General features: G+C 43.8%; 1 protein-coding gene across 15 annotated transcripts in view; it reads right to left on the bottom strand.

The window, feature by feature from the left end:
• The window catches only part of tcf7l2 (transcription factor 7 like 2), an 83,297-nt gene that overhangs the window by 48,706 nt on the left and 19,127 nt on the right, over positions 1 to 15,464 (bottom strand). For all 15 annotated transcript variants that reach the window (XM_033326813.1, XM_026350974.1, XM_026350972.1 and 12 more), the window contains exon 4: positions 5,765 to 5,866. In XM_033326813.1, the coding sequence (XP_033182704.1) occupies positions 5,765 to 5,866 (102 nt within the window). The remainder of the gene's footprint in view (positions 1 to 5,764; positions 5,867 to 15,464) is intronic.

A 15,464-nucleotide genomic window follows, 5' to 3' on the forward strand; every position in this document is an offset into this window, starting at 1 on the left:
TGCAGGTCGATTTCTGTGCACCAAGATCACTGGCTTCTATTTGTACTTGTGCTTGACCCCGGGGCCAGCTAGATAACTGCTCCAAACAGTTAGACAGTGAACACTGCGGTTACTGAAACTCACACACACTTCCAGATACAAATATGTATTATCCTTTTAAATGTGCGTGTCCAACGTGGAGTCACACATTCCCTGGGGTAGCTTAAGTTCGCAGGGGTTGTGTAACGGTCAAATACCACAGCGAAGGAGGAAAACGATGACAATGCACCTAGAGCTGTTCGCACTCACAGACGCAACACAAAAAGCTGCTATTCACATTTCCTACAATCAGATGTTGTGATGTAGAAGCTCCTTAATGATACTCTACAGAAATTATACACACTTAACACCCCTCCTGCCAATTTATCAGGTGCATTTGTTTTCAAATGTTTAGGTATGCTACTGAAACTCCATAAAGGAGCAGAAGACTCCTCAGACATTGTTGTGGTGTTGTGCTGACTAAGCTGACACTCAGCGGATTGTCTGTGGGAACGAGCAGCCGTCCAGACTGCTGGACAGATACAATGACCGAGATGCTCTCATTTTCATTGTCACAGTTCCCAGGCCTGACGCCACGTCTCGACAGCCTCAGATTTTGACCCAAGCTGATGATGCAAGTATGACCCCTTAAACAAATGTCTTGTCTGGAGAAGGCAGCGAGAGACGGCGAGAGGCAGCTGACAGGCACAATGGTCACTATCTCAGGCTTGGATCACTTGCCCCTAAGAACTGGCTGACGTGGATAAAAATCTTCCATCATGGGACATGAAAATGAAGATTTACATATTTATATAGTCAACTGAGGAAGCCTTTACAGATAACCAATTAGGAACATCCCACATGCAAACACTATGTTGCTATTCTCTATTCACAACAGTAAATAAATGTGTGATATGTGTGTCTGTCCAGGAAAAGTTAAGGACAGATGTGAGCATAGAAAGAAGCCAAGAGGGCAGAGGTTATTTGGAAAAAACCTTCAAATAAAGAGCAGCTTAAGGTCAACATAAGTCAAGAAAGAGAAAACCTTCTAAATAAAACCTATGGACAGTGCGTGGGTGGCGGCTGCTGACTATGGGGTCGCTCATTAACAGCAGAGCCCAGGTGCATGGTCCATTCAGACCACAGGAAGCCTCTTTTATCCCCATTCCTCCAATACAGACAGAGAAGTGGTCAAGGAGGGTGAATGTGATCCTGGCTATGTTGTGTTTTTTTTCTAACGCTGACCTAGAGTAACAGTCACATGCCCATCCAGTCCTTTGGCCCATTATTGGAATCCACAGAGTCATTGTGACATGTCTTTTCTAAGTGCTCAGCTGAAATGCAATGTCCTGGGTCCTTTTTTTTTTTTCTATAATATTAAAATCATGTCAGCTCTTTTCAAACAGGCCTTTTTCCAGTTCACATTCTTCAGAGAAAGAAACGACTGAATGGGAATAAAATAAGTATGTTCAGTAGTTGTAATGGCTCAGGTGGGAGGTCTTGCAAGCTGTAAAAATGGCCAGATTCCATCACTTCCTCCACACTAATTACCATACACTTGCAGCAAGTGCCCTCCCTCTCTTCATCCCTGAGCCCTTGCTTCACTACCTCTAGCACACACACACACACACACACACACATACAATAACAACACAGCGAGGCACAGTTGGGAAATGGTTAACACTCCAGCCGTCCCCTGCTGCCACTGAAAGCCCGCAAAACAATGGACACATTGTTCAGCCAGGGCTCGGCTCTAGACTCTAAGGCTGTCTATGTGCGTGCACGTGAATGTCAGGAAAGTAGTTTGCGTGTGTATGCTCTTAACGTGTGCGAGGCGAATCGAGAAACACGATCCAATAAAAATGACTGGTGCTCACAATGCTTGAATATTTCACTGTAAAGTTGAAAAGGTCGAAACGATGTTAATGACATGACAATGAGGCAAAATGTTTTATATCTTTCAGCCAAAGTATGTCGTGACATTGCCAACAGGAGCCTGGACTCCTGTTGAGTGCCTTACTGCACTATTGTTGATACTACTACAGACTTAAAGAAAGGGATTTACAAATCGGGTATGGTATGTTATGATGTGTTACCGGGTTAATAATCACTGTCTAAACAATAGACGTGTGGTAATTGTGAAAACATACACTACTGCATACATTTGTCCACCAGCTTTAAGCTACCTCCTGTATCCCCGAGAGCCTCTATTACACTGTCAAATTAAAACATCACAATAAAAGGCAATTTGACAAAGTGGGGAATGTTTATGATCTTTCCCCTCAGGAGCTGTGTGAGGCATAAAAATGTTTCTTGGAGTCTCTCCCTCAAAAATACACATCAATAGGTGGATAAATATTGAATAACTTTCAGCCAATGGCATAAAAGTTCAGCGGCAGCAGGATTTGGAGGCTGCCTGCGGGGTGGTCAGGCACTTCAAAAAGGTCCTGCGTGGCCCCCTTTGAGGGCATGGTAAACAGGGGCATACATCATGCCCTCAGAAAGACCAGCCTGTGTGAGGTCACTTCCTCTTTTCTTGGCTGATCCTGCAGCACTCCACCTCGCCTCAGCCTCCCAGCCACAAACGAGACCGTCTGTCTGCATCTCCGTCCCTGTCCATCTCTCCCTCCATCCTACTTTTCTGCCACAGGTTTCTAGCCGGCTTTATCTATAGCCAAATATATTATGTCTCGCTGTCTTTCTATTGTTGTTTTAACTGTCTCAGGGTCAGTCCGGCTTCAGATCGCTGTTATCTAGCAGGGCAATCGACGGCTTCTTATCACTGCCAAGCCTGCTAGTGCTCGAGGCAGAGATAGGTCAAGGTGCCTGGGTGTTTCTTTGCATTTGTGAGCAAAAAGAAAGTACTGTTTATAGACCACTTTATTGATAAGAAAATCATGTACTGACACATGCAGGCCTACAACTTGCAGTTAAAAAAAAAAATCACAACAGAAAAGAAAACTATGACTGATTAAGTGACACCAGCAGGAGTCCGTGTGGGGTTATCATCGGCATTCATGATGCTGTCCACAGTAATCTGTCTTTTCTATATGTACAACAGTCAGTATGATGCAAACCAGGGAAACATTCAATCACACTTCCTCCACAGTCAGAGGTGGATGCTGGAGCAGGATGGAAGGCACGCCAACAATACAAGCAGCATTTCACATTCAATTTCATCACTTGTGCTAACAGCAAGTTGTGTGCCTATGCAGTGATGCTGCAATGCCTCTGATCTTACCAGCCTGTGTACTCTATCAAACGGATCACACTAGGGCTGGGCAATATGACCACAAATATTACAATATATTCTTTCATATTGATCAGTGTCAGTACTAATCACGGTACGCGTTTAACAGTGCTCCCACTGCTCCATTCTGCTTATGCCTCCGTTGTCTGCTTAGAACTGAAGCCCAAAGAAAGAAAGAAACCAAAAGGTTTATTTGCTATATACCCAGTTACTTATAATAAAATCAAACTGTTTTCTTGACCCTGCAAAGACTTTGAAAGAATTTGAAACCATGAGGTCAACACACATACTACAAAAATTAAATAAAAAATATTAAACACCACATAGCAACTACTTAAAACTCAGTTTTCTGCCTTATCAAGCATAATACATCATGAAGTCGAACTTTTCATTGTATTTTAAAATTTGGCAGCGATTAAGATGTTCAAAAAAGCTATTATCTTTTCATGGAACCCAATGGGTACAGTGATCATTATGTGTTTTTGTGAATGCGTCTGTACTTCAGCTTATTTTATCCATCTGACTACTTGTCCATCTTTGTTCTTTTAAGTCTGCTTTCAGCCTAAAGCTACAGTCTGTTTTGTGATGAGTTGCCGGTGTTGCCTGTTTGTTCCAAGCTTGTTAGTGTTGCATGCTTGGCTGTTAGTACAACAACTTTGTGTGTACACTGTGAAAGAATAGATGCTTAAATTTACTTCCCCAAAAATAAAACCTAAAAGCATTTTTGTTATACAGTAATTTTTAAATGTTGTAGCACCTAACTCATCACTGAGCAACATAATAAAAAAATATATGACTGTACTTTTAAAATATGCTGTGATATCAGTGATGTATTTAAAAAGTTGGAGCAGCAACCACACTTTGGTTTTGCTCTCAAACTTTTGAAGTAAATCGAACAGCAGGAGTTGAGGTGGATGTGAGGTGGTGAGTATTTACAGCCATATGACTCATAGCAGGATAAAACCTCAAGTATTTACCTGCAGTTTTTGCTGCCTACGACCAGTTTAATGACTTCACAGGAATTGGGACTCTTTTTCTTGGCATCTCCTAAAATAACAGAGTAAGAAGAGGCCCCTGAACTCTTAGGTATAAAAATAACACCAGCATCGCAGGGGAAGATAAGGAGGGCCTTAGCTGGGCTTGTTTTGCTCAGAACAACGCTGTCATCGCTAGCGCTTTGTCTTAAACACAACTTTTGACAAGGTTTCTGTTTCAAATAAACAGCCCTGTCGACTCCTGCTATTTTAAGATGTGCTTAACTTAAACGGGCACAATACCAAGAAGGCCTTGGCTCGCCAACTTTTAAGTAACTGTTTGAGATGGTATTTATTACGGACCATAAAAGTAACTGAACTGATCAAATGTCAAATGTGACTCAGAGGGACACTGTGTTTTGACAGAGTAATTAGTGCGATAACAATTATTACCATCTTCCCCGTGAGTTTCATAGCCGTGACGGCAGCTAACGTTTCGCTGCACAGAATGCATAAACAAAAAGTGTCAGCTGTGTATTATTAGCTCCAGCATTGATCTGTTATCACAGGAAATACTGTACTTATGAGCATCCAAACTCCAAAAAGGTTTCGCCATCTAAAATCTTTATGTGCTTTTCAAATTTTCATTTTCATAACAATATGTAGAAGATGCATGACTCCAAGCGAAAGTAACAACTGTACCAATAATGGCCCAGAGGCATTTATGGTCACTTCACTAATTCTGCTGAATCCCCACTCTCATTGATTTTCCTGGCTTTCTAACCCTGTGACCACATACGAACACTTCCCTATAGTCAACCTTTCCGCTGACCTCTAGAAAACTTTAAGCCTTTGGCGAACTACTAACTTCACATTCAGCTGTTCATTCTAGAGCTGCTAGCCTCTTAGATATCGACATGCCTGGGGTGGACGCTCTGTTATGTATATTTACTGCATATGCCCCTACGGTTGTCCAGCCAACTCTTGTGCCAGAGTACTCCTCCAACTCCATGGATAGGGTAATCAATTTTGAAGGAACGCCCACACTTTCCTCAAAGACAGTATGTGAGCAGCCCAGCATTAGCTCATTCTCATGAAAAACTTCTTAACATGAGACCAGTTTTTCACAATCATTCAGCTGAATATAAGGCCAGGCTTGGAGTTATCATCTCTCTGGGATTACAGGTGGCATGGCTGTCCAAAGAACAACTGCTGCACCTGCCACAGTGGCAGCGCCCACTGCCATTTGCCTCCAGATGACTCACTGACACACACTGTTCTTTCTGGAAGCCACAAAATTGTCATTGACAATTTGCACATATAAGAGAACCCATTGGGTGTTACAGATTGTGATTTAGGGGTAAATCCAGCGATAGCATCCTTTCACAGTAAAAAGGTAGAACCTCAACACTGAAGAAGTTTTCAGGATGGATGAAGGAAGACGGAAGGATTGTCTTTCTGTCATGAATAAGGGAAGAAGAGCTGGTGAAAAAGTAAAAGTACCGAGCGGAGTGTTACTTACAACGATGTGTGCCGGTGACGGGGACCTGGCATCTTTAAGTGCTTGTCTACTTTGAAGACCTCCTGGTTGAACATCTAGAAGGGGCCATTTCATCTGTAGGTACTGAATGGCAGAAAGGAAACAGAATGGAAAGAAAGAAACAAAACATGTTAACAATGCAGAAAGCAAAAACCAAAAAAGGAACAAACTAAAAGTAAGACAAAAAAGGAGACGACATTTCTCGATGGGTGTATGGGTGTAGAAACTCAAAAACATGGAAAAGCAAATAAGGATCATAAAGCTGATGGTGGATGGGGAGGGGGTAGCCTCAAGCATGCAGGAGTGGGCACAAGCTGCATAAAGCAAATTATACGTCTCTGAAAAACAAAGCTAGGTTCCTTCATGATGAGCAGGACTAAAGTAGCTGATGAGTAACAATTATAGATGTTATTAAATCTGTAATTTAGAGGGTAAAGGTTAAGAGTAGTACTGTACCCTGCTTACGGCTTTCAGATGACCTATTGTCATAAACTGACTGTTTCAGAGTTTCACTGGAACCTATAAAGAGGCTAAAGCGTGGCGTCTCACCACACTCCTCTGAGGCTAAACCTCCTGACTGCTCCCATTAATGATTTACTTGGCCTCTATCAGAAATCTCTCTCATTTGAGCTCCTTCTCTCGCTCACACACACACGCACACAAGCACACGTCCAGAAAAACAGATAAGCAGAAACAAAGGTCATGAGAAACATCTGTCTGCGTTATAAACTGGGTGGAGTCCTTCTAATTTGATGACATGTGCTGTGTTGACTGTTCCACCTAAAATTATCTGCCCTGTACTTGCACCTTGTACAGAGCAGGAAAAGCTCATATTATCATCCTACAATAATCCAAACCTGCTGTTATTAAAAAATACTTTGCACCGATTCATTTGAAAATGAAATACAGTCTGTGTCATAGAGAAAACCCTTTATAGACTTCAGGCATTCACCGTCTTCTGTTGACCTTATTATGAGTGGACGTATATGTCGTCCAAACTCTGCTTATCAATGTCACGGCCACCTTGTTTAAGGGAAAGAGGTCACAGTGGCTGATTCAACTCTGCAGGCCTTTGACATGGGTATGGTGTAAGAGGTGAAAGGCCTAAAAGTTGTTAAGACAAACTTCTGTGGAGCTCAATGTTCCAAACAGACTTTGGAAAAACATCCTGACAGGTTATCATAAATTTGTGTCTGTGGCTATAAAGTAATTTTGAAAATATTGTAGATCCAGTCTGAATGCCATTAAATGATTTTATGAGCAACTGAGATCATGAGATTCTTTGTAATATTAACACAAGACCCAAGACATTCATGCAGTGCTGTTACATTTTTTAATCAGCACGCCATAATTACTGGCAGAGAGCCCTGGATCACATTTTGGCACTTGGTGACAGAGCGGTGTAAATTATAAATTCTAACTGCTCAGTGCAGGTATTTTTCAGATCTCTAACACAATCTACGAAGTGCATAGGGGATGACGCTTCAGCTCACTTTTGGTTTTGCTCTTGTACGGTCATTCAGGTATTTTCAGGTTCTTTATTTTGGCATCCAGTAAGGGTGGCCACTCGTTTGTATGCATGTCTGAGAGTGTTTGTATGTGTCAGTGCTGGTCATAGAGCGAGTGTGTCACGACCCTTTCTGAGAGTGTGTCTAAATCAGTGGTAATTAGCGAAGAGTTCACTGCGGGGTGCCTGCCAGTGGTAGACGCTGAAGGGAGTTATTGACTCTATGTCCTCAGTTACAGCCCCCTGCAAGAAAAAAACTGTTTGCTGCCTGGTCTCTCTCCTCTACTACCACTCATTTATGAGCCCAAGATGGTTCTTACTGCTTAAAAAAAATCTGGCTTTCTTTATGCTTGTTTGTATGTCTGCAAAGTGGAAAAAGGAAAGGTTGTAAAAACTCCAGAGTTGAGGTTATATGAGTTTTTACAAGCCCCCCACACTGGTTATTAATTGCCATGAAGGGGAGAGGAGGAGAGGGAGGTGGTGCTGGAACAGTAATAGGAAGAGAGTGACGGGGCTTCTGTCATCTATGAGGTAATTCAAGACAGTGACCATTGGTGCCAAAGAGGCTAGAAGATAGCAGTGGTGAAGAGAAGGGGGGTAAACTGTGAATCCAGTCACTGAAATGTCCTGCCATTGCATGTGCGCACATGCTCACGCATGCAAATATTCAAACACAGCTGCAGTCGGTAGAGGGGTCAAGCAACGGGACATTCTGAGGAGGTGGGTAACGAGCATGAAGGTGACACCCCTGTGTGTGGCAGTACGATAGAGAGACAGGGAAAGACTACAGCAAGAGGGAGGGTGCCGCAGCGCATGCCCGGACAAGTGGCTCTACTTCAGCCCTGCTATTGCAAATGTTCTCACACACTAATCTCTCCTGCAGGTTTTACAAGCATGCCAAGGAAAATGGAGCCCTGGCAGGCCCTGGGCTTTCCGACCACCCCCTTCTTGGCCTCCGTCGTCTCTCTCCACCCAGCTGGCTGCCATGCTAACGGACACACCGCCTGGGCTTGAGTAGGCCATGACCTCTGACCCCTCTCTGCTGCACCAAGCCCCTCCCTTTTCCCACTCTGTGACCTGAAAACTCTCCTGCTATGAGGGGGGCCCCACGGGTAACTCAAGAGCCATTCCAATGTGACAAATTGCTCCGGAGTTCCAGGATAACTCTCTCTTCTCCTCTGTCCCCGTTTCCACCCCCCTCCTACACAGACAAACACTAACCAGCCCCCCTTGACAGACCCCCACCCTGTAAAAGCCACCCAGTGGTTGTGCTCCAGCTCTTGCTTGTGCAGCAGACAGCTTCTCCTTCTCCCCTCTCCCTTTCAGCCACACCCCCACCTCCCCACCATTCTCTTCCCCTACCCTGCACCCCTCCTCTCCAGGCCAGCCCCACAATGGGAGCTGAATGACTCAATTGTCTCTGATGAAGTGAAAGACAAGGGAGTCCTCTAAATCCTTACAGAGAGATGAACTCACTCTCACTGTCCCTATTTTCCTGTCCTCCAATGCTTTCCTAAGCACAAGAAGGGGGTTTGTGCTGCAGGGTGGGAGTTGCTTTGACAAAAAAATATTTGCATTATTGATTATTGTTGTTTTTTTAAATAATACATTTAGTATTTCATATCAGTCAGTAATAAAGCGGTTAGTGGAAAGCCAGGGCCTGAGGTTCAAACCCTAAATATACGAAGAAGCTAAAACCCATAGTTAAGTAACTTTGTTGATCAATTAATCTGCTTTTTTCCACATTTATTATTTTACTCTGCTACACAGTGGATGCTTTCTACTTGCAAGCTCCTCCATACTTGACTGACTCCTGCTGCGTTAGTGTTTGACATGTTATGAGCTACTGAGTTTTAACCCGGATCGACACACACTGTCACCACAGTGAAAACAAGCTGGGGCCACAGTCCCACTGTCACAGCTTGTAGCAGTGGGGAAGCAAGCTGCAGACAAGCGGAGGGGCATCCTGAGCGCCGACATGTCATCCTCACATGTCCACACACCAGCTTCCACCACTGTTGTTACTAATTCAACAAGCTGGCACAGAAGCAATTTGGCCTAAAACACTCCTTTTCTGGCACCAGTGCTAGTCTCTGATCCTCCCACAAATAAACCAACAACAATTTTTTTTTTTCACCAGGTCCTATCAAACATTAACCGAACGTCAATATGTGCTACTGACCAAGAAGTGAATTTTTTAGCGTGAATGATGGACTCAGGATTGTTCTGCCGGATTCAACAATGAGCTCTTTTTCCATCAAGCCCCCATCTGATGCATTTATCACATGTGGCATGGCGACTGGAACAGCCACCGCATGGCTTGTTCGTTTTGTTTTGGATTAACAGCAAAGGGCTTCTGACCAATCAAACAAACAGAGCTCCTTATGTGCCAATGTGGCTCCCAAACACTGGTCCACTTTCCAGCAAGGGACCATGGGACTGATGATGAGGAGCTCTGGGGCTCTATCAAGCATGTGAGCAATGTGAGAAAGGACAGGAGACACAAACAGAAAGACAGACAGACAGCAGCTTGGGTTTAGAGTCAGCATATGGATGCTGGGTGTCGCTCGAGACAGTCCAGCAGATCTTCAGCCCATCTGTGGCCTCCTCATATCACAGACATGACAAAGCACTACATGCACATTATGGGCACAGTGCACAGATAACACATGTACAGATACCACATGTACCCCCCCAACATACTGTACATGCATGCCTCATGTGAATATCCGCTGGTCAACAGGCCCAGCAGCTCCTCTGGGAGAGTGTTTAGAGATGGGATTGACAGCTTGCAGATTACACCAATCAGACTACTACTATAAAGAGCTTTATTTAAGTCTGAAATGATCAAGGCTAGTAAGAGGAAACCATTTAAAGCTCTGCAAGCAAACTGCACTGAGCTTAAAAGATTAGTGCATCCAGTTTGGCTACAATTTTATCCCTTTAAAAAAAAATCTGAGCTGAGCATATTGTCTTGATCTGTTGTGGATATTGCCAGTCTTTGTCCTCGCTCACAGGTGCGAGAGATTAAGAAAACACGAAATTTGTTGAGGAGGGCACAGTAATTTCCTGTAATTGAGGGAGAGTGAAGCTTATGCAATACAGACCCTTTGAAATCCACTTAAAAAAATAGCTGGATGATACGTTGCTGTGTCTGTGTGTACAATACAAACAAATGGGTTGCAAATGGAAGTAACACAAGGATTTCTTAACAAAAGTGGAACAAAGTTAGCTGACACAAGAGAACCCATCATGGCTGCTTTGGTTCTACTAATGCACATTTTATGAGTAAATATTAAAGAAAAAAAAAAGAAACACCCCACGTGCTCAGATAGCCAGAGGCGTTTTGCAACCAGGAAAATAAAAGAGGAATGTGGGAAGGCCTGGGGTTTGAGTGCCCTGGGGCGGGAAGGGGTCCACTGGGCCCATATTTACTCCAAAGCCAGAACCGCTAGGGGGTTCCACTGCCCCTGACAGCACTGGGGCTGCCGACCTGATCCAAAACCTCCCTTCCTCACCTCCCACCCTTACCCCCTTTGCCAACAATCTCCCCCATAAACTCCCTTTCTCTCTTTCTTGCAGGAAAAAATCAGCCTCACACTTTAATGTAAGCCTTTTTTCCACATGGGGAACAAGTACATCACCTCCCCTTCTTCTCAAGCCCAACCCAGACTTTACTCACCCCTGAAAATTTGAGTTTAAGATGTGTTGTGAAACTAATTGTTGACTATTTCATAAGCTACTACAGTCTTTGATTAGAAGAATTGCTTAGTTTTTAGATAATGTGTTTAGATTTATTTCCAAGACAGTTTCACCCTCTTAAACACTGATTCAGAAGGTAAGTATGGCTTCACTCTGACACTGTTTACTTAGCAGGTGTGGATAAATGTGCTGTTCAAACACCAGCTGATTGACCGGAAAGTTGCAAAGGATTGCTCAACATGCCGCTGACACACAATCATAGGGAACCAAATTTGCCGCAGAAACAGTCTGAAAGGTTAGAAAGTTTACGCAAATCCTCTGAACAATGATTGACAGCGCACAGTGAAGATTACACCTGGACGCACAGCACCGTGTTCTCAAAGGAAGTGTTGGAGGTGTGGAAATGGTTGCAGTTCAAAACACACACCAACTCCTCAGCAAGTCTCAGAAAGTAAACAGCGTTCCATTTCTGACTTCTGCACCCCCCTCCCCTTTCCCACTGTCCCTCTCCCTGTGTCATTAAGAGTATCTCTTGTCTCCTCTATAAATAGTGGCAGAGAGAGTGAAGGCCAGCAGGAGCTGGCTAGTCTTCCATCAGCCCAGCTAATGAACAGGCAATCTGGCACCTTTAGCATCAGGCTCTGCCCAGAATGCTTCTGCTTTCAGGTGTTTCTGCTTCTTCACAGAGCTGCAGTAGCTGCTCTTCTGTCTAAATTATTCTCCCTCTGTCTTTCTTTTTCTTTACTCAGCCATAAACATACCTTACACTCAGGCGCCCTTTTTGTTGGCTTTTCAGGTTTTGCGTGTGCACTAATACTACGAAGTGGTGAGTAATATTAAGTTGACAGCAGCACATATGAAACTAATTTTTCCTCATTATTTGGCATGTGAGCAAAAAATATGGAAGTGCGTTACCAATATAACCACAACTGCACGCTTTCAAGGTGCTCTATCTTATCATCAACCTGAATAACAAGTCCCTTTACTTTCAAGCAGGTAACAGGCTATCTAGAGATGCCTAGTTAAAGCAAACTGGAATTACTGGTTTTGTCTTGAGGACATTTTGACACTTATGATTTCTGAGAACTAAGAAACTACTTGGATGAGTGGCAGGAACGTCTTCAAGGTTAAAACAGCAAATCCAGTTGTGTGTATGTGTTTTTCTGTATTGTTTTACAAGTTTGCAGGTCACAGCGTATTCCTAAATGCATTGACATCGATGGGAAGTATCGTCACGTTGTCAAATGGCTGAAATCCATGTAAACACATGTTTGATTTGTCATCACCAATTGAGATTTTGTGCATTCTGATATTGTGTACAGTTAAATTAGCATCGTCATCAGACATCAGATAACTGGTAGCTAATGAAAGTAGATACATGTATTGACGAAGTAATAATCAGGTCCGGCATCTTCTTTGTTGGAGTCTGGTACACACTGATCTACTTAGAAGGTACATGAAAGTAAACATAGCATGTCTGCAGGTCTAGATGTTTGTGAGCCCCTTCTACAAGGCCAGGCCAACAGGTGAGAGGAGAAAGGGTTGGACAACTCACACGCTCACTATATGCTTACCTGTGTTTGCAGGAAGCAGGGTTAGGAGTGTAGAGTTAAAAAGGTGAGCTCTGCTGAGGGAGCAAAGTAACCCGAATGCAGTGCCCACGTTCTGCTGGTTTTGGTATTGTGCTGGAGGAAAGCTGAGCACTGGCCTTGATGTCGGGTGTAGGGTTTTGTTCTGTGAGAGTTCACTATGAATTAGTTAAACGGAAGACTGGATATAAGGAAGCAACGTAACATGCCTCAGAGGGAGACAATGTGTACACTCTCAGGCTTCACAGAGACCTCCGTCTTCGTCCTGAAAACACTGCACACTGTCACACAATTCCACCTACGCATACTCATCAATCAGAAAGCACTGTGTCAAAGGCATCACACACATACCAACAGGCAATTAATCTTCACAAAACATCACATGAAATCAACAAACATACTGTCGGTTTTGTGTCTATTTCACACTTACACATACACCTTGAAGCAATTCAGTCTCCATATCCACGAGGTCTACTCCCTCATATACTTAAAGTCCAGGATTTTAAGGGTTTCTATTTACATCTCAAATATGTTTTCAGGTTATGGACTTGTAACCCAACCAACTAGACTAATTTATCAGCTTTAAGTCATGTGTTTCAGCTTCAATTAGCTTTAGCATTAGATATTATTATTGCAAAGCACTGTATTTGCTATGATACCACGCACTGTATTTGCTATGATACCACGCATGTGGGAAACAAATTCCCACACATGCAATTACATGCACACTCACACAGTGGGGTACTGCCGCTTTGCCATGGCAGCTTAATGAATAAATAAGTAATAAGGGCTTGGTTATTGGAGCTCATTAAAATGGGAGATGCTTCGATGACAATAAGACCCGAGGTGGGTCACGGGAGGCGGCTGTGTGGTTCGGGCCAAATTCCCCTCATAACCTGACCACATGGCCCCAGCACTCACCTCAAAATAAACTTTGTCAGTGACGCAACCCCCCATCGTACCCTCTGGATCCCCACCTTGTGCGACACACAGCAGAGCATGCATCTGCACGCACACACAGCTACAAGCACAGGCTCAAACAGAGCCACACACACACCTCTCTCATGGTTAATTACCACTTAGCTCAATCACGTGGTAATCCGTCCATAGGAGCCTCCCTCACCCTGCTCCCCCACAACACAAACAGCAGCACAGACATGCCAATTATTGATGAATCTTTAATATACGGTTTTACAAAGTCTCCATCTCATTTCCTACCACCGAGCAGGTGATTACTCTAGCAACAGGACAAGAAACTTATACAGAACGCAGCTTTGGCATGTAAAATAAAACATGCATAATACTAAGTAGGAATTAATTTGCTTGAAGTAGTAACATTGCAGGGTTGAAATAAAGTGGCCTGGGCCATTTGGCGAAGACAGATAACAGTTTTTGCTCCTCCTGTCTTGCATCTCCAGCTAGCTCTGTATAAAACCCCCAGACAAAAATCCCACGCCGCGATAACATGTCAATAATGAGCCGAGGCCATCTATTGATCAGCTTAATTTTGCATCTATTAGCTAGGGAACGGCTTGCTCCGGGGGCGAGGGAAGCCAGGCGCTAACACGCACCGACAGGCTGGATGGAGATCATTACAACTGATGTTCACACACACACGCTGTGATTGACATGGAGATAAGGCAGGAGAGAGCCTGGGCTCGCACGCCTCCCCGCACACTAAGCTAATGATACACCAAACGTGTGCTTTGTGTGTGTACAGCAGTGAGTGCGTGTGTGTGTGTGTGTGTGTGTGTATGCAGGAGCATGATAGAGAGAGCGTCTATCTAGAAAGAGTTGGAGCAGAAAAAAAAAAGAGAAAAAGATGAGAAGAAAAGCAGGCCACACGCCTTTGCTAATTGGCACAGTCAGACAGGGAAGCTCATAAAAGACAAAAAAAGCATTTAGTGGAGCACCTCAGTTTTCCGGATCACCTTATCAAGTCTGTGTCATTTAAATACAGTTGACTACACCACAGAAAAAAACTGAGTTTGACCTGTAAAGCACACTGTAGCTTCAGCTGATGATTCCCGATACTTCCTCATATAAGACACTCAGCTGAGGCATTAATTAGGAAAATCATTTGTTTTCCTGTGAACGAAAGTTGCAGGCTTTATGTGCCTCACATCAGCTGAAGCACCTTCAATAAAATATAAACTGATGGGAGGTCTTTCAGTTCCTCTGAACAATTCTCTTTTTCTCACATTCAGATAAAGTGAGAGTAATGATGGATCCATACTGAGACGTTGTGCAGAAAACTTTATGGTGTGATGCCCTTTTCCTCCAGCTAAGCTATCCAGCATCACTGTGGCAGCAGGTCTGGCTTGGGATTGATGCAATCAGCTGCAATATGCATAGGATGCTGCTGTTATCCACACAGAGATTGGAGAGAGAGTGGAGTGGAGATACAGTGGGAAAAAACGAAGGGCCGGGCGCTGAAACTGCACCTTTTACCACAGCGTCAAAAAGAAAAGACTGAATCTTTGTGTACACTATCTGTATATCTGAGTTTTTACAGGAAGGAGGTCTTGTTCCATGGCAGATTGGTTCAATGGAAGTGAGGTCAGAGGCGCAAAAAAAAAAAACCCTTGGCTACAAACTGTGTGTTTTTGTCAGCTGAGGGATGCAGCAAAGGGATCGAGGGAGCAGTGGGAGGAGGGAGGAGGTGAGGAGGGAGAGAGGAGGAGAGAGGAAAAAAAGCCCTCAGCCAAGCCATCAAGTTGAACATTGAACTTCACAGTAGTAGCTGCCTTTCTATGCCTCTCCTTTTGATGTTACCTCCAAAGCAAAGGATCAAAGACTTGGAGTGTGGCGTGGGGAAGTCCCAAGCTCTTAGCCTGCCAGCCTGTGATATATGCAAAAGTCTACGCCAAAAGAGAGAGAGTGG

This window comes from Anabas testudineus, chromosome 19 (assembly GCF_900324465.2).
Source record: "Anabas testudineus chromosome 19, fAnaTes1.2, whole genome shotgun sequence".
Lineage (NCBI taxonomy): Eukaryota > Metazoa > Chordata > Actinopteri > Anabantiformes > Anabantidae > Anabas > Anabas testudineus.